General features: G+C 34.2%; 2 protein-coding genes across 2 annotated transcripts in view; one reads left to right on the forward strand and one right to left on the reverse strand.

The window, feature by feature from the left end:
• Positions 1-780: 780 nt before the first annotated feature.
• The window catches only part of LOC110448239, a 29,436-nt gene continuing 3,971 nt past the window's right edge, over positions 781-26,245 (reverse strand). The window contains exon 2 of the mRNA XM_021494391.1: positions 781-3,180. Within this exon, the coding sequence (XP_021350066.1) occupies positions 2,104-3,153 (1,050 nt within the window). The 5' untranslated portion in view covers positions 3,154-3,180 and the 3' untranslated portion in view covers positions 781-2,103. The remainder of the gene's footprint in view (positions 3,181-26,245) is intronic.
• Positions 13,603-26,245, forward strand: part of LOC110448230 (plasminogen-like) — a 29,210-nt gene continuing 16,567 nt past the window's right edge. The window contains exons 1-3 of the mRNA XM_021494380.1: positions 13,603-13,826; positions 19,529-19,615; positions 19,903-20,001. Of these exons, the coding sequence (XP_021350055.1) occupies positions 13,640-13,826; positions 19,529-19,615; positions 19,903-20,001 (373 nt within the window). The 5' untranslated portion in view covers positions 13,603-13,639. The remainder of the gene's footprint in view (positions 13,827-19,528; positions 19,616-19,902; positions 20,002-26,245) is intronic.

Below are 26,245 nucleotides of genomic sequence, written 5' to 3' on the forward strand. Positions count from 1 at the left end.
CCCTATCAAAAGCTTCATATTAAATTGCAAGTGTAATCGCAGCCTCCAGGGAAGCTGGACGATGGAACTGTACGTGGCGTTTCATTTCCATACTGTTAAGCCCATGAATAAACTGATCTAAAACATGAACTGGACACTCCAGGAAACGCCTAAGTTCTCAACTATAGCTAACAAGACTTGCATTTGGATTTCGCGACCTGTGTTAAAGTTGACATCTGTAAGCGGTCTCCCTCCCTGGGGGGTCAAATTGCGCTAACAAAACATCCCTTATTTTCCCAAAGTCGCCAATCTGCAAGGGTCAAAGTCCCAAGACCTCTCTGAGCTGGTCCCCTTAAACTCATGGCTTATTGCTGTGCTTTCTCATAGTTCCCCCACTGACAACATACCCTGTCTCCTGAATACACACACACAAGCAAGCACACACTACACACATGGATTCACGTCCTCAAATATCCTTAGCTATTAATAGGACGTTAAACATAATTAGACCAAACCAAACCAATCTGTTCCAAGGCCTAGACATACAAACGTCCTTAAAAAAAGGAAGTTTTTATTCCCTGCTTAACGTTCGGGATTTAGGATAATAGCAACAACTAGTTCACCCGTTGTCAGTATAATGTGACCAGGCGGAATGCTGTGCTAGGTGCGGTGCCTTCGGCATGGTATTTCAGTGAGATAGCACTGTGACCCTCTGTTGGCCCTTAGACTTGGAAACAACAACTATGTAGATTGTTTAAGGCTCTTCGTATCTTTTAATGTACACAGAAACCTTAGAACAGAAAGATACGAAACTATCAATAACAGGTACAATATACATATATAGTTTACTTTCACTTTACGAATGCGATTGAAATGACTACATTATGATATCATAAGTATTATTATATAATTACATCATCATCCACTATGAATACAATATAATGAGGTTTACCTGGGATCTTGAAAGGATTCCCACAACATTCCACGCACATGTTATGACACTAGTACGGACAAACGCATGGACAATGTGTGACTAAATGCAATGAGTACACCCGGTTACGGCACCATAAAGTTGGTATCAGATCCGCGGTATTACAAGAAGGCAAATACTCCAACGTACCGTGCCTCCTGCACACACACACCTGCATAAACAATGCACATGGCGGTACGTGCTAGAATGACTTTAACTGGTGATTATTATTATTATTATTATTATTATTATAACATGTTTAACGGCCCATCAACACAGGATAGATCATTAGGGCCAACACATAGCCGACAAAATCAAACACACTTCAAGGTAAAAGACAAGCGTCAATTATTGAAAGTGGCTATGGTGACTGATATTTTATGAAAATAACAAAATGTAGAGACAAAATTTGACACAATCTAATAATAAGCGTTTTACTAGCCGTTGATAGGCCGTTAAACATAAGCAATCAAACCTTAATCAAAAGAAGAAATTACATTTTAATTTTACACGAGGACATTAAAAACCCCATACAAACATATCATTGATGAAACCAAAATGTTCAACACGTGAAACCAACTGTTCTGAGGTTTACTTTGTCTGGTAGTGACACCACGGTCAGTATAATAACGAAACATCATGGTTTTTTTTCCAGGAAACGTATTTTTTTCTTCGTCAATAGCCACTTTCACATATTCAAAAGGTTATTTCAGTAAATAATATCAAGCCGTTGTTGCTGATAGCATAGTGTATTATATATATGTCGAACATGTAGGATATAGATATTTGGTATGTTTTTCCAAACTATGACATAATCTAATGCATGCATGTTCCATCGACTGTTCTCACAGGTATAATATTGGATATAATGAATGAATGATTTTTAACAAACGATAAAAAGAAACATTTGATATTCAATATGAATTAAAGAGCACGGCAGCTTGAATAAAAGAGCGTGGTAGCTTGTATGACGATTGTATACGCTTGTGCGTTCTTATAGACATTTGTATGAACATATTCTACAAGAATTCTGTGAAGCATAAAATAGATAACTGAGCAAGATAAGCATATGCAGTTGACATCTACATTTTGTGATCCTACAATTTGTCCCTGTTCTTAAATATGAGAACATATTCAAAGTATATATATCACATTCATTTCACAGGACGCCAAAGAACATCGTATGGCCATGAATCACTTGATTCGATCGATAGCCGCGCAGTAGGATTTTCGACACGAAACGGTTCAAATTTTAAGTCTTTCATGCGTTTTAATATATCGACCCCTGACGCCATCTTCCTGTGGAACTCCCATTCCATCACGAAACCTTGTACGTCTACAGCTTTGAAGAACTTGTCAGATTTAGCCACAGCTTTATGTTCAAATCCCTCAATATCCATTTTTACAATGACCTTAGAAAAATCTTTAAAAGCCGGAAGATCAATGAGGTCGTCCATAGTAATTGTGTCCACCTCCCCATAGCTACCCTGAGCGCGACCCTCCTTCAGCTCCTTTATAAGTGTTGAATCCACATCCACGTATGTGCCTCCCATATTATTCTTGTCTATTCCAAGTTTGACCCTCGTATGTCCATCTGATATTGCATTATGTACGATAGTGACGTCACGTTGCAGATTTCCTGCGGCGACGGATGCACAAAGATGCTGGACGTTTTTGTCTAATGCTTCCACGGCTATCACTTTCCTACCCATTTTCGCTATAGCTAAAGTATGTACGCCTATATTAGCACCAATATCTATTAAATTCATTTTTGAATCGGCTTTCAGTAAAGCTGCAATTCCGTTAGTTTTATCGGCCTCGAATTTACCTGTATTTTTAATAACTCCTGAAACCCAAACGTCATTTTCACTTGGATATATAAATATTGGAGTATCTCCAAACTGCGTTTTCAATGTCGCTTTAGGGAAATCATGACATTCTTTGCAAACGTGTTCATTAAGCGTCCATTTTGTGGAATCGCGGCTGTATACGTTTTTAAGTTCAACACTATTCTGACACTTTGTTGGAGTTGACTGGACTGACGCAACCCGATCTTTCTCTAAACTAAGCGTGTCTTCCGGTACACCTCTGTCGACTTCCTTGTCCGTTTGTGCTGAAATCCGGTAGACCACAATAACACCAGCAAAAATCAGCAGCGCAAGAATGGAAGTAGCTTTAAGGTTGAGTCCTCCTCGTGACATCATGAATTTGAGTTGTGGCAGTTGAAGTACCTAAAACGATATATAACAAAAAGAACTTATTAGTTTTGGTTTGATTAAGAATCTCAACATGGTGCACTTTTAGCTGAAATTATTATATGACATTCAGTTATCATTAATTGTTCCGTGATAATCCTCTTTTAGGTTATTATCGTCAACTAAACTATCTGATAGTGTGATGATGGCGGGCGTGAACAAATAAAAAAATATTCAAAAAAGATACTGTAGATATTCCACCGAATTACGAATTATTGAACGTTTCACAATCTCTCTCCCTATTTATCCGTGTGCTGTCACTGTCAATAACCTAAAGTATCATAACTTGCACGCTCAAAACAAGAACCTTTTCTTAATTTCTTATCTTTAAGCTCAACTGCCCGAAGGGATGGAGCCCGACAAAGTTTGAGAATGAAAATGAGCTTGACCTGCTTTCATGGTCACGGTTCAAAAAGCATCAAAAACTTTTAACGATTTCTTCTGAAGAAATGAGAGGTATATAATCTAAATATTGGGTTAGTAGTTTCTTTGGATGGTGCCCGACAAAGTTTGAGAATGAAAATGACCTCAACCTACTTTCAAGATCACTGGGTTCAAATATGTCAAACACTTCAAATGACTTCTTCTGAATAATCTAAAGGTATATAATTTTAATATTTGGCTGGTAACTGTCACGGATGGAGCCCTATAAGATTTTCGATTGAAAATTACCCTTACCTTCTTTCAATGTCACAGGGGTCAAATATAGCAAAACTGCAAAACGGCTTCTTTTGAAGAAGTGAAATGCATGGAATCGCGATACTTAACAAGTAGCCTCCTTAGATGGAGCCAAACACAGTTTTCGAACGAAAATGACGTTTGCCTACATTCATGGTCATAGGGATCCAATTTAATTGACTCTTCTCAATAACTTATAGCCACAGGGTAATGATATTTAAGGATTAACTTTCTATTTAGTTTACCAACGATAACCAAATGCACACTTTGGGGAACATTTAATATTAAGTCCAAAAATGAGGTATTGCCAAATTGAAATCAAAAATAGTATTTTTTCTTTCGTCAAACTTTTACATCTCATTTGGAACTATCATATCCTGGTGTTAACTACAAGAAACTTTGAAAAATACAGTGCACTCAGGTACCAACATTTGGCTTGTTGGTCTGTTCAAGAAAACATAACTAACCATAGCTACTTGTACTTTTGAAGTTGCTGGTTGTCTTTAACCTTTTTGTACCTTTCATGTATTTGATTTCCTTTTGTTTTCTCTTTACCTGATAACCTCTTTTGTGTTGATGGTTCGTTAAGCATTCATCATCAATTAAAACTTAAATCCTATTTTCAGAAAGCTTTACAGGCATGCACTATTACAAACAAAACTGAAAAACGAAATAAGACAAAAAAAAAATAACAGGTTCTTGAAATCCATATTAAACAAAGAAATGAGAAAAGTTAATGGTCTGATAATGGTAGCAGAGATTGTCAAGGGTCTTTGTCCCAATGCATGGTTTTTCTACCTATATGCGGTAGCTTCCCCTTTACTATCGTTTGTTTTGGATTTAACTGTATAACGATTGGGCTAACATGCTACCATCCACTAATTAGCTCAAACGGTTAGAGCGATACTTTTGCAGTCTAAAGTCAAGGTTCGAATCCGGTCCATATCTTTATTTTATTTAGACAGGGTAACATATTTAGATTTTCATCTAGTTTACAATATGGGTCTTGCCCAGCGGAGTATTTCTAACACCCGGAACACAGCTGTTGACTATATCTTCTTTATCATTTCTCATAAAGGTCCCGCAAGGAATGATTTTCTTTTCCAAAATGGTTTATCAAAGACAGGAATGCCGGAATAAACAATTTCCAATACTAAATTACAAATTTTGGAAGAGGTATTGTTTGTTTTTGTTTTTTCACGGCCCATCAACAATGCGAGTCATTTTGGGCCAAAAACTACACTAAAAATAGACATTCACCAAAATGACTACATATCAAGCTACAAAAAAATGTTCAAATGTTAAAATGCATTAACAATGAACAAATTGGTTGTAATATCTAACAGATTTAGTTATAAAGATCAACTGAGTATAAAACAAAATGTTCAAAGACGATATGTCACGTATCTTCAGTATATTGGAGTGTTTGCCTCATTCCGATAGCCCGGATCTGATGACTCAAGACATTCCATCCGTTCACATGACAATAAAACGGGTTGACTAATGTTTGAATTTTCATTTCCTTCCTTGTATTTATTTTTCCCTGTAATATATATCATATGAATATGAGCGTACATGTACTGTTTTAAGACACGAAGTCACCGAATGCACGTACAAACGTGGCCATTAATCGTTTGTTTTTAGACCGTGTCAAAGAAGCAAACTGAAACAGGTGTCCTGAACAGATAAGGATCCGACCTGTTCTCGGTAAACAATTCTTGGTATCGTTGTAAAGATGGAATATGTTTCTAAGTTTCACTAACCTTTCAGAGTATTATCCATGCCAAATAGTGAAACACATACATGTACTACTCCCGACTTCTGAGCTGTTAAAATACTATCCTCTTGACAGTTTGTTCAGCCTTTACAGAACCCAGGTGGCTTAAATGAGTCAATGTCTTACAAATCATTAAAACGTATGATGAACATTCTAAGTGAACATTAGTACAGATCGTGACAATGAGTTTGAGGCTCACCAACGTCACGTACACTGGGTTCTCCTCGCATAACTTGTATTAAAAGTCAGTGATATAACAGGTAACATAGGCAAACTATAATCGGACAATAAATAAGCAAAATTGTGAAATGGAGGTGATAATAAAAGTAGTTTGCGTATGATTTGACTACTGTTACTACATTTTTATCACATACCTGTTAAATCTTGTTATAGTAATACAAGCAATTCTCAGACCATGACATACAACGTTCTGTATTGCACATGTGCAATACGGAATGTTGTATTTACCTACTAGCTGTAACTACTCTTTATGGGAATCCCCTTGTCATGGCGAACTGAAAAATTCCCGGTATTTGCAAAAAATATCAAAGTTTATAAAATCTTTGTAACGATCTCTTCCAAATACGGAAGGTATGTGATAAAAGCAAGACCAGACACTTGTGTTTTTCTAACTCATCAAAAAGCACTCATTTATTGCGTGGACGTATATATTCGTCCGCTCAATAAACTCGTGTGGTCTTGCATATGTATCGCCTATAACAAATAGAGAAAAGGCTATACGAAACAAAAAATAATGTATTGTTTACTTTATATTAGAGTCACCAACATCTCTGTCAAATAAACTTGAAAAAGGTGTCAAATTGCAAATCGCAACACAATGTGGGTTGAGTGCACGATGAAAAACTATGCGGTTATAGCAAGCGCAATTTTTTACAGTTCGATAAACATCGAGGTTGATATTTAGGAATTGATATGAATATATACAATTTCTAGTAAAAGTTGCATCTTTTCTGCTTTTACATGCAAGTATGTTGCCAGATTTAAATGCTAATCTCTTTATGTTAGAGCAATGTGCATAGACATCACGTACCATAGTTGTTTTGAAACGACCTTAATAGAAACGTGCGTTTCAATGTGATCATAACGTCGTTTGTACGCGTAGATATAGTGTAACAAAAAAAAAACACGTAACGGGTACAATTCTTGGATCTTGTCAACCATGAAAGGAAATAAAGAATTTCCACACGAATCCGACTGTGTATGTTACAAATACAATTAACACAGGAAAGTTCCTGATGTATTTGTTTTAAAAGCTGTCAGGTCACCGATCAACTCTAACCGACAATCGACAATTCTTACATTACACATAACCCCGTTCTTACAATGCTCCGGAGATGAAATGTCAACAGTTTGTTTTTGAGCATGTTTACTTGTAGACGTATATAGGTGTACATGAGGTTCTCAACGTGCCATATTCCGTAATATAACCCTTTTCAAACCGGAAGGGGGATATATCACCTCATCTTCCGTTAACAGTTTACAGACGCTATTGAACGGGAAATGAATGATTGTAAATGCAGAGGAAAAATTGTTGGTTTCAATTTTGGATGTTACACGAATAAATAGTTTGGAGATATAAGAAAACTGTATATGTACCCCACTGCATGTGTATCTTCTATCTACTTTCTGTTTCAGGCGGTGTGTCCTTAACTACTCGTCCTCATATGAACAACCAAACATTCATAAGGTACATCTATTAAATATAATATGTACGTATTGTTCGTTTGCAGTTATTNTATGTCTTTTCCAAATTTCAAATTTCCCGCTTATTACCGTCAGGTCAGGTCAGTATCTAGAACGGCACAAAGATAACAGCTGACGTCATGCGCTATTTCCCATACAAAATTGAAAAGACTCCGCAACTTTCGTTAATAATTCATTTGATTTTGATTTATATATATATATCATATTCTCGATTCATAAATAGTAACAAATGACATTTTGTAAGTAACTAATCAAGTGTCGTAAAACATTTTCCGATTTTATTGCGACCTTTATCCGGCGCACGCACTCAACGGAAGCCCGCAGTAATCAGGCCAGAGTTATATTTGCAGTCCGGCATGTTGTTGATGTTGATCGTGCAACCGGAGAAGGTTGAATTGGTGAAAAATCCAGGCGTTAAATTGTTTGTTGGTCTCACAGACACTTGAGACAGGCAGCTGGTGTAAGGGATCAAAGCAGAAGATACCGATAAGTTCGGTAGTGACACTGTTAAGTCGCTCGGAGGTGCAAAGACCAACTTCAGTTATAGTATCATAAGATGAAGCTGCTTTTGGCAGTACTTTAGTAGCAATATAGAAGGGCTTTGCCACACCAAATGTAAATGTATACACTTATTACACTGTAGTACTGTTTATTTCATGTAGGATTTTTTTTTTTTTTTTAATGTAGACTTGCACTCATAACGAAATAGTATACGGAAACCATGACTTAGTACTAGAATAAGCCTATTTTGCCACAAAAGGTTATGTACTTAGTCTACACATTCTGTTTTAAAATTGTAGTATACAACTTATATACAGAAACCATAACTGACATGGCAGGTATTCCACAATGTAAGTACTGCGTGGAATAAGGTATTACTGTTTTGTCATAAATAATGCATCAAGGAGAACAAGTATTATTATCAACACTGAATAAATAAGATTGGCAGGCGAAACTCCTCGGTAGGTATTCTGACAACGTTTCATACATGTGTACACTATGTAGATATATACTATCGCAATCTATAAATAGCGGGCTACGACTGTATGGCTTTCTGACGTGAGACTTAGTGACTATGCTGTAGCATGCCAAATATGGAATTAAGTAGAGTTGATTACAAAATAAAAATTAAAGATAATTGCTGCACTGTCTTCGTCCACTGTATTTCCCTTTCTTAGTTTTCTCCACGCGGCCATGACACAGCGGCTACGTGTAATTTGGGTTTTGTTTTTATTCTGTTTAACATCTTACGTGTAATTTAACATAACTCTCTTTATCATATTAGCAGGTGCGTTGTCGTTTGTTTTATCACTGAGCGTTATTTTATCTGTTTGCATTTTGTTTTTTTTATGCAGTATATATAAGTTGTTGGGTGGTTGTATAGGGTTAGAACTCTTTTCAGTTCCGTGGACTCGAAGGCATTATTTAACTAGTTGAAAGACATCGGTCTATTCTATAGACTCTGACGTCTTTTAACCCACCTTACCCTTTTTGACATGATATATATCACATATTCCATATCATATATTCGTTATCTCGTTTTGAAATTAAACATGTTTATCTGATCTTCGCTACTCACATGTTTGTTTAAAAAAAAAGAAAAAAAATCACCACTCTATTTTAATGTACAAAAGAAAAAGCAAAGAAACACTTTTAAAACAAACATTGGTAAAACCTGATAAAATATTAAGGTGTTTTGTTTGAATATCTACGATGTGTCACGTATGATGGAATATTTAATGCAATACGTTAATAATAGAAATCTAACAACTATACGTATACACACATTGTAACATAACGTGACTGAACGGAACATATGGGAATCGTAAATCGAATTTCCATTTTTAGACCCTCTTTAAGCTATAATATTTAAGGCTTTTTAATACTTTCAAGTCTCCCTCGAGTGGTGGCCTAATTATCAGTAGCAACTGTTTGCATATTCAAGTCGAACTACACTTCTCTATTATAATATTTAAAAAAGAGAAGAAAAAAACACACTTTTAAAGCAAACATTGGCATTTTTCACCAATTACTTATTTTCTTCTAATAAATATTTTTGAGATTAATTGCGCGTCTTTTCCTTGGTAGGTTTATCTTTCCCCTTACCAAATCGGTCAAATATATGTTAAGAATGAATCCTCTAAAGATCCTACTGCATTACGCCATGTTACCTTTTTCGTAATAGTTTATAGACATGTGTGGTGTAGGTTACATTTCTCTAGTTGTTTATAGCCATGTGTGGTGTAGGTTACATTTCTCTAGTTTTTATAGACATGTGTGGTGTAGGTTACATTTCTCTAGTTGTTTATAGACATGTGTGGTGTAGGTTACATTTCTCTAGTTGTTTATAGACATGTGTGGTGTAGGTTACATTTCTCTAGTTGTTTATAGACATGTGTGGTGTAGGTTACATTTCTCTAGTTGTTTATAGACATGTGTGGTGTAGGTTACATTTCTCTAGTTGTTTATAGACATGTGTGGTGTAGGTTACATTTCTCTAGTTGTTTATAGACATGTGTGGTGTAGGTTACATTTCTCTAGTTGTTTATAGACATGTGTGGTGTAGGTTACATTTCTCTAGTTGTTTATAGACATGTGTGGTGTAGGTTACATTTCTCTAGTTGTTTATAGACATGTGTGGTGTAGGTTACATTTCTCTAGTTGTTATAGACATGTGTGGTGTAGGTTACATTTCTCTAGTTGTTTATAGACATGTGTGGTGTAGGTTACATTTCTCTAGTTGTTTATAGACATGTGTGGTGTAGGTTACATTTCTCTAGTTGTTTATAGACATGTGTGGTGTAGGTTACATTTCTCTAGTTGTTTATAGCCATGTGTGGTGTAGGTTACATTTCTCTAGTTGTTTATAGCCATGTGTAGTGTAGGTTACATTTCTCTAGTTGTTATAGACATGTGTGGTGTAGGTTACATTTCTCTAGTTGTTTATAGCCATGTGTGGTGTAGGTTACATTTCTCTAGTTGTTATAGACATGTGTGGTGTAGGTTACATTTCTCTAGTTGTTTATAGCCATGTGTGGTGTAGGTTACATTTCTCTAGTTGTTATAGACATGTGTGGTGTAGGTTACATTTCTCTAGTTGTTTATAGCCATGTGTGGTGTAGGTTACATTTCTCTAGTTGTTATAGACATGTGTGGTGTAGGTTACATTTCTCTAGTTGTTTATAGCCATGTGTGGTGTAGGTTACATTTCTCTAGTTGTTATAGACATGTGTGGTGTAGGTTACATTTCTCTAGTTGTTTATAGCCATGTGTGGTGTAGGTTACATTTCTCTAGTTGTTTATAGCCATGTGTGGTGTAGGTTACATTTCTCTAGTTGTTATAGACATGTGTGGTGTAGGTTACATTTCTCTAGTTGTTTATAGCCATGTGTGGTGTAGGTTACATTTCTCTAGTTGTTATAGACATGTGTGGTGTAGGTTACATTTCTCTAGTTGTTTATAGCCATGTGTGGTGTAGGTTACATTTCTCTAGTTGTTATAGACATGTGTGGTGTAGGTTACATTTCTCTAGTTGTTTATAGCCATGTGTGGTGTAGGTTACATTTCTCTAGTTGTTATAGACATGTGTGGTGTAGGTTACATTTCTCTAGTTGTTTATAGCCATGTGTGGTGTAGGTTACATTTCTCTAGTTGTTATAGACATGTGTGGTGTAGGTTACATTTCTCTAGTTGTTTATAGCCATGTGTGGTGTAGGTTACATTTCTCTAGTTGTTATAGACATGTGTGGTGTAGGTTACATTTCTCTAGTTGTTTATAGCCATGTGTGGTGTAGGTTACATTTCTCTAGTTGTTATAGACATGTGTGGTGTAGGTTACATTTCTCTAGTTGTTTATAGCCATGTGTGGTGTAGGTTACATTTCTCTAGTTGTTATAGACATGTGTGGTGTAGGTTACATTTCTCTAGTTGTTTATAGCCATGTGTGGTGTAGGTTACATTTCTCTAGTTGTTATAGACATGTGTGGTGTAGGTTACATTTCTCTAGTTGTTTATAGCCATGTGTGGTGTAGGTTACATTTCTCTAGTTGTTATAGACATGTGTGGTGTAGGTTACATTTCTCTAGTTGTTTATAGCCATGTGTGGTGTAGGTTACATTTCTCTAGTTGTTATAGACATGTGTGGTGTAGGTTACATTTCTCTAGTTGTTTATAGCCATGTGTGGTGTAGGTTACATTTCTCTAGTTGTTATAGACATGTGTGGTGTAGGTTACATTTCTCTAGTTGTTTATAGCCATGTGTGGTGTAGGTTACATTTCTCTAGTTGTTATAGACATGTGTGGTGTAGGTTACATTTCTCTAGTTGTTTATAGACATGTGTGGTGTAGGTTACATTTCTCTAGTTGTTATAGACATGTGTGGTGTAGGTTACATTTCTCTAGTTGTTATAGACATGTGTGGTGTAGGTTACATATCTCTAGTTGTTATAGACATGTGTGGTGTAGGTTACATATCTCTAGTTGTTTATAGTCATGTGTGGTGTAGGTTACATATCTCTAGTTGTTTATAGCCATGTGTGGTGTAGGTTACATTTCTCTAGTTGTTTATAGATATGTGTGGTTCGATTTCGTAGATTATTTTAGACTAACTTTTCTATCTGGTTCCTTATATCTAAACAAAAACGCCGCAACTATATTCGGTATAAATTCGTATTTCAACTTGTCGTTTTTTATCAGTGGATAAAACTAATGACTTGAGGTGCCGAAGTAGCTGCAATGTATCTGCTGTATGTTTTAGTGTAATACGATTAGGCCCCGAGATCATAAAATAATCTTATACTTATTGTTTTGCTTGGCCAATCACGTATGACGTATTTTTTCATAACGTTATTAATGATTGGTCAAGACAAAACTTAGGACAAATACTTCAGATCGTTTCATGATACCGGGGCCAGGGTAGTAACACAACAAACTGTATGTATGGTAAGATGCCGACGTTCACTGAAGTAAGTCAGCAACTACTGTATCACACCTTTTGAACAGTTATAACGTATTTTAATCAGATTGGTCATTATTGTTAATAAAGAAGAACCAGTTCATCTATTTGAATCTTTGAAATTAACAATGACTCGGAGTAATAATAAATGATTACTTTCATATCGCTGATACATTGTTATACGGAACTGATGGGATGCTTCCGACCTGTATCTTGTTTGAATTAAGTGAAATGGTCATCCTTTCCTCCTTCATAAGTAAAATATATTTACGTAGCTGTTATTATTAAGCATATAGGTAGCAAAGTATAGTGGAAATGGCTTGACCTAAAAATAAAGTGGCATGTCTCGGATAAACATGGATAGCGGATTCATCCTGCACAACACACCTACATACATACATATATATATATTTATAAACTACATTTTGAATACTTTTTTTTTAGAAGAATGAATATTTTTTCAAAAAGTGATTTCCCCAGATTTGGGACTTGGGAAATCCATGGTTACCACATGAAAAACGCCAAAAAATGCAAATAAACATGAGTTTTAACCCTAAATTTGACCCACGCAAGTAGTATGTTTTTTTCTTAAAACCTGTCTTAAATTAAATATCACCTACTCGGTCGCAGATACTCACGTTTTAGCATAGGTCGTTCAACCAGATTTCAAACAATATGTATACATGTGCTGAGGAAAAAATAGACTATATGAAAAGCTAGCTTGTGTTGTGTAGACACAGATTTGTAAATGGCCAAAAATGTAGTCTCAAGCCAAATTCGATTTTTTTTTTAAATGTGAAGCCCACATAGTCCAATTCATCATGTATATGCCATTTTTAAAGCTGTTTTTTTTTTTTTTTTAACTTTTGATACATGTAATATTACAGGGGTTATTCATTGTACACAAATATCACCCATGGCCACGTACACTACTGTACACTGCTACCATACCGTGAACTAAGTTCACCTTATTATAGAGGCTGGTAATGGCCAAAACGACATCTTGTTGCAATGAATATTTATTAAGAACTGTTCAGTTTATATTTGAAACATAAGTTATTCATGGTTCTTCGGGATTAGTGTCCAACGAAGTCCCAATGCACAAAAAAAGCCGTCGCCTATAAAGGAACGGACCCGTTTGGATTGAACAAGAACATAATTTTCTTTATGCGTAAAAGGAATTGTTACTTTTTGTCACAATGAGAATATGTGATATCTTATTCGATATTTATTGGTTTTTTTATCTATCTTCTGCTACAAACGCTGGAAGTATTTATAAATTCGTGACGTGTTTGTCAGAGATGTCGGAGACGTCCAATGTTATATCTGGGAGGTTTCGAGATTGTGCAATTCTCTCACATGTTGATCACTGGAAAGCGTTTTCTTTCGACAAACAAACCGGGGAGTGTAAGGGGTTTATTGAAGACGTCAGTGCTGTTACAAGATGTCCTTCGCCTGGTGGTGCGCGGTTATATAAACGACAGAACGGTAGGTTGTATTTATAAATCAATACAATTATGATGTACGCTGATGCTATTATAAAATACAGAATGGTTGTCCATTCTTTAAAATCGCGTTAAGGTTGAAAGTCGATATCAAACAAATATAATTTTCTATGTATATATATCTTTATCCCAAGCAAACCGGAACATAATATTGATACGTAAATATTTAAAATTGGCTGACCACGTCACTATTGATAGAAAGACCTATGTCTCAACTCATGATGTAATGTAATTTTACTTTTTTCTTACTATGTCTATAAATTATTGTGTCTATAACTTACTATGTCTATAACTTACTGTGTCTATAACTTACTGTGTCTATAACTTACTATGTATATAACTTACTATGTATATAACTTACTGTGTCTATAACTTACTATGTATATAACTTACTATGTATATAACTTACTGTGTCTATAACTTACTATGTATATAACTTACTATGTATATAACTTACTGTGTCTATAACTTACTATGTATATAACTTACTATGTATATAACTTACTGTGTCTATAACTTACTATGTATATAACTTACTATGTATATTCTATAACTTACTGTGTCTATAACTTACTGTGTCTGTAACTTAATATGTCTATAACCTACTATGTCTATAACTTACTATGTTTATAACTTACTATGTCTATAACTTACTATGTCTATAACTCATTGTGTCTATAACATACTATGTCTATAACTTACTGTGTCTATAACTTACTGTGTCTGTAACTTAATATGTCTATAACTTACTATGTCTATAACTTACTTACTATGTATATAACTCATTGTGTCTATAACTTACTATGTCTTTAACTTACTATGTCTATAACTTACCATGCCTATAACTTACTGTGTCTATAACTTACTATGTATATAACTTACTATGTATATTCTATAACTTACTGTGTCTATAACTTACTGTGTCTGTAACTTAATATGTCTTTAACCTACTCTGTCTATAACCTAATATGACTTTAACTTCCTATGTCTATAACTTACTGATACGTAAATATTTAAAATTGGCTGACCACGTCACTATTGATAGAAAGACCAATGTCTCAACTCATGATGTAATGTAATTTTACTTTTTTCTTACTATGTCTATAAATTATTGTGTCTATAACTTACTGTGTCTATAACTTACTATATCTATAACTTACTGTGTCTATAACTTACTGTGTCTGTAACTTACTATGTCTTTAACCTACTCTGTCTATAACCTACTATGACTTTAACTTCCTATGTCTATAACTTACTATATCTATAACTTACTGTGTCTATAACTTACTATGTATATAACTTACTATGTATATAACTTACTATGTCTATAACTTACTGTGTCTAAAACTTACTATGTCTATAACTTACTGTGTCTATAACTTACTATGTATATAACTTACTATGTATATAACTTACTGTGTCTATAACTTACTATGTATATAACTTACTATGTATATAACTTACTGTGTCTATAACTTACTATGTATATAACTTACTATGTATATAACTTACTGTGTCTATAACTTACTATGTATATAACTTACTATGTATATTCTATAACTTACTGTGTCTATAACTTACTGTGTCTGTAACTTAATATGTCTTTAACCTACTCTGTCTATAACCTACTATGACTTTAACTTCCTATGTCTATAACTTACTATATCTATAACTTACTGTGTCTATAACTTACTATGTCTATAACTTACTGTGTCTATAACTTACTGTGTCTATAACTTACTATGTCTATAACTTACTGTGTATATTACTAACTATGTCTATAACTTACTATGTATATTACTAACTATGTCTATAACTTACTATGTCTATAACTTACTATGTATATAACTTACTGTGTCTATAACTTACTGTGTCTATAACTTACTATGTATATAACTTACTATGTATATTACTAACTATGTCTATAACTTACTATGTCTATAACTTACTGTGTCTATAACTTACTGTGTCTATAACTTAACATGTCTATAACTTACTATGTATATTACTAACTATGTCTATAACTTACTATGTCTATAACTTACTGTGTCTATAACTTACTGTGTCTATAACTTACTATGTATATAACTCATTGTGTCTATAACTTACCATGTCTATAACTTACTGTGTCTATAACTTACCATGCCTATAACTTACTATGTACATTACTAACTATGTCTATAACTTACTATGTCTATAACTTACTATGTATATAACTTACTTTGTCTATAACTTACTGTGTCTATAACTTACTATGTCTATAACTTACTATGTATATAACTTACTTTGTCTATAACTTACTGTGTCTATAACTTACTATGTATATAACTCATTGTGTCTATAACTTACCATGCCTATAACTTACTGTGTCTATAACTTACCATGCCTATAACTTACTATGTATATTACTAACTATGTCTATAACTTACTATGTCTATAACTTACTATGTCTATAACCTACTATGTATATAACTTACTATGACTTTAACTTACTATGTATATTACTAACTATGTCTATAACTTACTATGTCTATAACTTACTATGACTTTAACTTCCTATGTCTATAACTTACTATGTATATAACTCATTGTGTCTATAACTTACTATGTCTATAACTTACTGTGTCTATAACTTACTGTGTCTATAACTTACTATGTCTATAACTTACTATGTCTATAACTAACTATGACTATAACTTACTATGTCTATAACTTACCATGCCTGTTACTTACTGTGTCTATAACTTACTATGTCTATAACTTACTATGTCTATAACTTACTATGACTTTAACTTACTATGTCTTTAACTTACTATGTATATAACTTACTGTGTCTATAACTTACTATGTAAATAACTTACTATGTCTATAACTTACCATGCCTATAACTTACTGTGTCTATAACTTACTATGTATATAACTTACTATGTCTATAGACATAGTAAGTTATAGACATAGAAAGTTATAGACACAGTAAGTTCTAAACATAGTAAGTTAAAGACATAGTAAGTATATAACTTACTATGTCTATAAATTACCATGCCTGTTACTTACTGTGTCTATAACTTACTATGTCTATAACTTACTGTGTCTATAGCTTACTATGTCTATAACTTACTATGTATATAACTCATTGTTAAATGTACATACACCTGTGTGTGTGTTACTTTCATCTTCCTAAAGTCTTTCTCAACTTTCATCAACAAGGCATTGCGTGACACTAATCAAAATGATTAGATTATCTTTTATATATTGTCTAATATGAAATGAAATATCTGAACGAAAGCACCTCTAGTAGAACTTCATTGAGAGAATACAGAAGTAATCAACACATGTCTATATATTATTGTAGAATACATACCTCTAAAACGTTGGAAAATCATTAACTCAGGTTGATGCAGTCTACATTAAGTTGTTCACCTTTTTAAATGTTTACCTTTGGTTATATATTTAAATCCTAAAATACACACCTCTGTTGATCACTTTTGAAAATGATGTCACTTATCTGATATTTAAATAGCAATAATCTGCCAACAATCGGATATATAATAATATCGTATATTTGTTAAATTTCGCAGGGCTTATATTATGCGGATTAATTTAGGGCAACTTGGCCATGTGAAAATAATCCGATCACGAGGTTACTGTTTCTATATTGGCGATGAGAGATTTTTTTTGATTTTTTTTTATGAAATTCAACCTGCACAACACACCTACATATATATACATACTTATAAACGACATGTTGATAACATTTTGTTTAGAAGATTGTTTTTCAAAAACTGTTTTCCCCAGATTTGGGACTTAGTTATAGTTTTAGTTGACAAACGGAATGGAATGAAAACGCAATGAAAACGCAACGAGAACGGAATGAAAACGGAATGAAACAGGGCCTTAACGGTACGGAACGAAAATAGTTTCACTGTTTTGAACGAAGCGCGAATAGAACGGAACGAAACATGCTTTTCTCACAGGAACGGAATGGATTGAAAATAGGAGAAACGAAACGCGAGGAATGATTGAAAACGAAACGGAATGAAACGATCTTAGAAGATAAACTATTCTAATCGAGATTTCGGTTGTAATCTATAGGGATAAGCTACGGTAAATCAGCACTAGATAATAATGTTAAGTAAATAAATACACATTTGCATATTTGTTTACCGAGTATACGTATGTATTCCATATCTATGGTGTCTAGCCCATATCAGAGACGAATGATTAGTTAATTGTCTGTGAATTGTTTCGCCGAGTGATTTCGGTAGGCTGTTTGTTGATGAAATAATGATGGACCTACCTCCACTTGACGATTTCTCAATGCATCCAATACATATTAGGGTTGTACATATTATTATATGAATGTTCTTTAAAGAATTCGGTACATGGCCAATATTCTCGTTTATTATTCATAGTGTACGGACGATGCCCGGGCCCCGGGATCATGAAACGGACTTAAGTCCAAAGTTTGTCATAATAAATGATTACTTTCATATCGCTGATACATTGTTATACGGACCTGATGGGATGCTCTCGACCTGTATCTTGTTTAATTAAGTGAAATGGTCTTCCTTTCTTCCTTCATAAGTAAAATCTATTTACGTAGCTAACATTATTAAGCATATACCGTGAACTAAGTTCACCTTATTTTAGAGGATGGTAATGGCCAAAACGACATCTTGTCGCAATTAATATTCATAAAGAACTGTTCAGTTTGTTTTTAAAACATAAGTTATTCATGGTTCTTGGGGATTAGTGGCCAACGAAGTCCCAATGCACAAAATAGACTGTCGCCTATACAGGAAAGGAACCGTTTGATCTGTATGCTAAATCAAGTGGAAACCCCTCGNCCCCCCCCCTATATAATAGTGTAATTAGAATGAAAACAGATATTTTACCCATTTTCAACAAATACATCCCCTACCACTTCACAATAAGAATGCAATGCACTCGCACGGCGTTCGTGTATATACGTATTCCGTTTGAATGTAATAAATGTACGTGACAGTTACGACTTCTCTGTCGTATACATTTCATCATAAAACATATCAAAGGACAATTATCGCAATTTTGAATCGAGTTTTATTGACCTTAATCACAAGGTCAAAGGTCAAAAGACAAATTTTCTAATAATTTCTTATCAGATGATAACTTTTAAACCGTTAAAGATATCTTAATGAATGTTGCTGTATTCCATCTCACCCCTATGACAAAGTGCAGTGCTCTGTCATTGGATCATTGTGACCTTCTCTTCAAGGTCAAAGGTCAACTGAGTGCAACAAGTTTTGTGTAAACTGTAGGTCTGGCCTACCAGAGGCCAGAGGAGCTGGCATATATGGGGAAATATAGCAAATTCTTCCAAATCCTTCTTTTTTATAGGAATGGCAGGATTTTGTCCAAATTACCTATATAAAGCATCATCTGGTAAAGAGAAATCAATTTATAGCTTACCGGGTCCGAGCTTATGCCATACTGTGGCGTCCGTCGTCCGTCCGTCATGATTTACATAAAAAGTGCAGGTTTTCTAACAAATGCAAGTAATCCACAAGGAACCTGCTGAAACCTGATTCAGAGGTAAACTGTTTAAATGATCAGTATAAATCCTCTGTTTCAACTTACTATTGTTAAACCTACTGACCAGCCTGACTTTACATTAGAGTGTGAAATGTTTTTTTGTGTGTTTTGAAGCCTTACCTGTCACAGTAGAGGATGAGGAAGAGGAAGGAGTCACTGTAATAGGCACTGAGCAGAGTAGCGATGGAACATCATCGACAGGTTAGCATTAAAAATCTAGATATGAAACAAAGTGTAAGAAGTTTTTGACCACTTAATATTTTTCTGAAGTTTAGCTATATTCCATTAAAGTGTAATTTTGTGATTCAGCTAATTAGGCAGATACATGTATCTAACAAATGCAAGCAATCCACAAGGAACCTGTTGTAACCTGATTCAGAGGTAAACTTAAATTATCATAATAATTCCTCTGTTGCAACTTTCTATTGTTAAACCTACTGACCAGCCTGACTTTACTTTAGAGTGTGAAATGTTTTTTTGTTTTGAAGCATTACCTATAACAGTAGAGGATGAGGTAGTAGATGAGGAAGAGGAAGGAGTCACTGTAAGCGGTACTGAGCAGAGTAGCGATGGCACAACATCGACAGGTTAGCATTACAAATATAGATATGAAACAAAATGTAAGAAGTTTTCGACCACTTAATATTTTTCTGAAGTTTTGCTATATTCCATTAAAGTGTTAATCTTCAGCCATCAAATTTGAAGTTAAACCAAGATAAGTACTTGCATTTTAGCTTGACACCTGGCTGAGATTATGATATTTTTAAACCCCCATCAAAATTTGGTTGAAGTATTATGGTATGGCATTACCGCTGAGCTTAAGGGGAAATTCCCTACAGCTGACGCTTGTAAGGCAACCTAATCAATGCACATCTTTTACACATGACCATTTTCATATTGTTATCAAGTAAGAGACTTTTATTTAGGTGAATATGTTGTCAAAAGAATTATATGGACCTGAGAAAGTAATACTGACCTTCATCTCAGTCAATCTCAGTTTCTCGGGTCCATATAACCACATATCCACCGCTTAGTAATATTTTAATAATTAAACAAGATGGAACATATGAACATTGTACAGGGGAAAGTACTGCATTTGGAGGGGAGCATTGTGATGTTAAAATTGAAATGACTTCATAAGTAAATATTAACCATCTGTTTTCTAAAAATAGTAACATCAAGTCAATATCGCAAATCAAGATCCTGATATCAGCCCATTAGGGTTGCGACCGAAGATCCTGATATACTGTAAGCCCGAGGGCTGAGATCGGGATCAAAGTTCAATATGGGGTATGATAGGAAAATAGCCATGTTTTAAACTATTTATGATATTCTAGTTAAGAATACAACAGAGATGCTACAGATAATATTTAGAAACAAAATTTCAAATTTAATTAATAATAATTTATCACTGTTACAATAAAATTCATAGTATTCTGAACAAGTAAATATGATAAATATAGATTGTTACATCTACTGAATAAATTGTCATTTATTATGTAAAAGGAATATTTCTTCTCTGTGTGAACCAAGTGTTTCTGGTTTGTAGTTTGTGTTTTCTGCGTTTCTGACGGACATCTGGTCCACAATGAAATTTGCAAATGTTTTTCCTGATGATTTTTTCTGCTTAGTCATCTAGCTGACGCATTGTGTTTGCGTGTGTGTCTATAAACTTGTCTCCAATAGCAGACCACATATTTGTTAGGGATTAGTCGCAATTTAAACTGGAATACAGAGTCAATCTGAATATTTTAACTTGGCTGATACAGGCTGTGATGTCACAGGGCTGATACGAGTTATGTTATAACACATTGGGCTGATACAGGTAATATATTACACACATGACTGACTCGTTTGGGAGGGAAGGGTCATATAGCATGGATAAGATATATTATATTCTTAACAGAAATTAAGAAACAATGTTTCTCTCTACAAACCGGAACTCTCTACAAAACAGCCAAATAATATGGTACCACTGGTGCTTGGTCTTAGCAGACTCCACTTATCATCTATATCCGGTCAAATTTCAATCAGGTATTGTGCGGAATCAATCCAATCAATCAAGAGAATAATGATTAATTATTCACAGAATTTGCTCAACTTTAAACTCAGCCTTTGCCTTTCTTTAATATAGAATATTGACTAAGTTCCAAAAAAGTCGGGACATAATATTAGTACGCTAATATATTATATGCATACATATGGCTGAATTTCAAAGTTAGCCTCACTCTTTGTTTATTGTGCATGATTATGAAGTTTGTATAAAGAATGGCATTTAAGCAAATTAGCTTGCGAAAACGGGCGCGTCTAAATACAACCCAAGTTCAAGTTCAAGTTCGTTATTACCTTGGGTCTTTTGACCCAATACTACCCAATACTCCAATACTGCCCCATACTACCCCCCAATACTACCATATACTACCCCATACTACCCAATGCTACCCACCCAATACTACCCCATACTACCCTACCCCATACTACCCTACCCCATACTACCCCACACTTCCCAATACTACCCCACACTACCCAATACTACCCCATACTACCCAATACTACCCACCCAATACTACCTACCCAACACTACCTTTTTGGTACAGAAAACTTCACCGAAATACCGTGACTATGACCCAATACTACCCAATACTACCTAATTCTTCTAAATTTGACCTAATACCAACCGAATACTGCCAAATACGACACAGTACTACCCAGTGCAAATATCAAATTAGTTAATAATCTTCAGTTTACATTTATTTACCATATTACACCAGATATTTGTTGTCCTGGGTTCGTCAGTTCGACCGACAGCGTACTGATCAGTAAATGTTCTCGAGTTATTCCCCTTTACATGTATACTGTAACTTTGCCGCTCCCAATACTACCTTGGCGCTGTAAAATATCACCTAAAACAGAGTATTTTACTTTCTTTCTGCCGTATTTCCTCAGAGAACATGCAATCTGATGCAGAAAAGTTGACCATCATACCGAGGCTAGAAACAACGTCGTGCTAGGACCAAATACGACCGGAGGCGAATATAAATGGACTAAAATTACCGTCTCTGATACCGACCCAATACTATCTAATACTACCCAAAAACAACCCACATAAAAGTATGACCCAATACTATCTAATACTACCCAAAAACAACCCAGTTATGCACCCACTAATACTTTGATACTGTGATATATTACGTAAACAGAAGTAATTTACTTTCTGTCAGCCGTTTTTTCTCGGAATACATTCGATTTGATTCAGAATAATTGACAGCTGCACGATACAACCTAATATTGCCCATTACTGCCACATAAAAGTATGACCCAATACTATTAAATATAACCCAGTAGTCCTAAAATACTACCTAGAACTGTATACTTACCTTTACATATATATACATTCTCAACAGAAATCTCTATTATTTTCTACAACTACTGCACTCTCATTATTGGCTTCTTTGATAATTATAGAGGTATATTTTTTAATAATCAAAACAGACGTGATCCAGTGGCATTTCTGTCTGTAGAACATATTACTTTCTAACATGTTTATTGTTATCATTTTCTAATGGATTTTAATGACGTCTTTATGAAATTTGTCTAAACTTCTAGATGAGGTTTTTTCTCCAAAGATATTGTATACTAAAATCGTTGTTTCCAACGGCTCGCTTTCACCATCTAGACGAATAAGTCTCTGGTCTTCTGCAAAGTTTTAAATATATCCGTCGGAAGCTTTTCAAAAAACCAGAGACGTATATACTACACTTTCTTTGAATAACGTCCTTGCACGGACTTAGATTGTTAAGTCTGCCTCACGATAGGCAGAGCTTGGTTCAGTCACGGCCTTATATTGTTAAGTCTGTCTCACGATAGACAGGGCTTGGTTCAGTCACGGAATTAGATTGTTAAGTCTGCCTCACGATAGGCAGAGCTTGGTTCAGTCACGGACTTAGATAAATGTTACTGTTAAAATGGTATATTTACATACGGACTTACTTATCTGTGGCAGCAATATATACGTCTCTGACTCAAGTAACGTTCTAAACGGTTTGAATATATTTTTATTAACCCAACATTGAATTATTGTTAGTAATTTTACATCTCACAAGCAGATACTGGTTCAAAAGGTATGTGCACTTAGTGTACCAGTTACATATCTGAATACATTTGTATACTAAATGTTTTGCAAATCGGTCATGTAAATACAAACTTTTAACATTTCAATGAATTTATGAACTTCAATTCGTCTTTCGTCTTTATTATATCCCAGATATATTTATTTGCCAATACACCAGAGACTATACACTTCATACTCTCGTACACATAAAGAGTACCTGGATTGCTATTAAATAGCCCCAGGACACGGACCAAGGATAGTGGCCCGAGTCCAAAATGAAGCTGGACTCCAGATAACAGACTGGTGTTATTTCTTAATTAGTGTCACAACCTCAATAAGGTTTATTAAAAGAGAAGTATATATTATAAAATATATACATGTATGTCTCTGGTTATAAATAGCACATATTTTCTCTGGTTGTAGATTCGAATTTGAACATATACATTTCGTGACATTACTGGTTTTATATTTTATCTATTTTTAATAGAAAAATATTCATTCAATTCAAGTTTGATTACTTTTGGCCTTATGGCCCATCAGTCAAAAAAAATATACAAAGTTATAGCATGGCATACGTACATGTTATTGTAGTAAATGTAGAGAAAGTGATTCTATTGAATTATTTGAAACAGTTGTGTTAGATATTTTTCTTAATTAATTATTTCAAATGTAACAGTTTCAACTTTAAGTAATTGAATTAGCTTAAAGACAAAATGATATGTCAGGTAATATTTCATATTACAATTTTTACTAAAGTGTTATCACGGACTAATCTAATTCCGTGATGGTATACATGCTACATTCAAGAATAAAAGGATACTAATCTTCAATTTATCTAACAGTACAAGTACGATATCTTTTATAAATATCGGGTACCTGGGGACTCAACAAATATAGATTTGTGCAGGGATATGAAACATGAAAGCATGAAACCAACGTATGTCACCAACAGTTTGAAAAGACGTCATCGTAAATGCTTAGCAAAATTTAGATGTGGAAACTTGAACCTAAATATAGCAACTGGTACCACCAAACGTAAACGTTCCTTAAACGTGAAAGAGTTTATAATCTATGTACATATGATCATTATTTTTTATTGTATAGAAGATGAAACTCACTTTTTATTTGATTGTGATATTAATGATGATATCAGGAATACATTGTTTGACCAAGCTACGATTTTAAATCCCTTTTTTCTTAACATCTAACTCCCAACAAACTCATTTTTTTAATGAATGAAGCAGTTTTACAATTTTCATTACCAGCTGTTCTTTATAAAATGTATAGACGGAGACAATGTTTTAATAACTCTAGAATATAATGATTGGCAATTGTAATTAATATATATGACGTAACCAGCTCTTAATGATAAAAATGAAATGCATATATGTAGATTTTATAGTGTCTCGTAGGTCAGAATTGGCCGGATGTTTTAATATCACCTTGTGTAAATGCTGTATTTTAAATATGCATTTTAAAACATGTGACACATTAATAAACTATTTTACTACTAATACTTTACCTCTACTCTTATAAAAACATTACCATATCTACCAACTTCAATTACCAGACAATGTGCAATATAAATACCTAGTTAAATAATATGGTAAAATTACCTTTTACGAGGTTTTTAATATATGTCGTAAATATTGCCAGGCTTGATAAAAAATCCGCTGTTTTACATGTCTTTCAATCATGTATTCTTTATATGATTAATCAAAGACCTATATATATTTAGTTTAAACACTGACTTAGGTAGCATTTTCAAATTACATGGTTTAAAGTACTTTGCGTCAGATTGCATATTCTCTGAGGAAATACGACAGACAGAAGTAAATAACTTATTTGAGATGATGTTTCACAGAATCAAAGTAGTATTGGTTATAACGTTGGGTAGTAACCGGTGCCTTGGGAGGCTTTCGGCCACGGTGTGGAATAGCTTACCATCTGCTTTTAGAAGTCAAATACCCTGGTCAAATTCAGGAAGGACATCAATAACTCACCTCTTCACGTCCTCATTTTAGGTTCTTTACACAGACGTCATGTACATACCATTCTTTGTTTATTCATTCATGTGCACATTGAGATGGTAATCGTTTTGCCTTATATATCCTGGTGATTTTAAGCCTTTTTTTGTTTAACAATTTTAACTTATACTATCAACAATATGTTGTAAAGTGCTTTAGAGTATTTTTACAAATCATATAGGGTGTTATATAAATGCGATATAATATTATTATTATTGGGTCGTAATATTGGAAAGCAGATTATTGGGTAGGTCAGGTATTCTGCACCAAGTGGCATATTTTTGTTTACAAAGTACGACAAATAGAATAAAACCTACCCAGCATATTGGTCAATTATTCTGCATAAGTCGCATATTCTCAGAAGAAGTACGACAGATAGAAAGTAAATTACTTCTTAGGTGATATGTCACAGCGTCGAAGTGGTATTGGGTACAGTACCATTTGGTAGCGGCAAAAGAGATATGGCGGGTTGCTATGCCTATTTCCCCAAAGCTATGTTACGCTAGTGCGCGCATCCAACCGTGCACTGTTATGACGCGTCCTCAGGTATTTTTATACAGGTAGCAATATCGGAATCCCGTGTCTAAGAATAGATTATTGTAAACAGACCACATATTTGGTAATTCGGCATTATTTGTTGGTGTTTAAGTACTTGATATACTTACTATTGCCAGTTGGAGGGTAAAACAATTC

Source organism: Mizuhopecten yessoensis, unplaced genomic scaffold (genome assembly GCF_002113885.1).
Source record: "Mizuhopecten yessoensis strain PY_sf001 unplaced genomic scaffold, ASM211388v2 scaffold419, whole genome shotgun sequence".
NCBI lineage: Eukaryota > Metazoa > Mollusca > Bivalvia > Pectinida > Pectinidae > Mizuhopecten > Mizuhopecten yessoensis.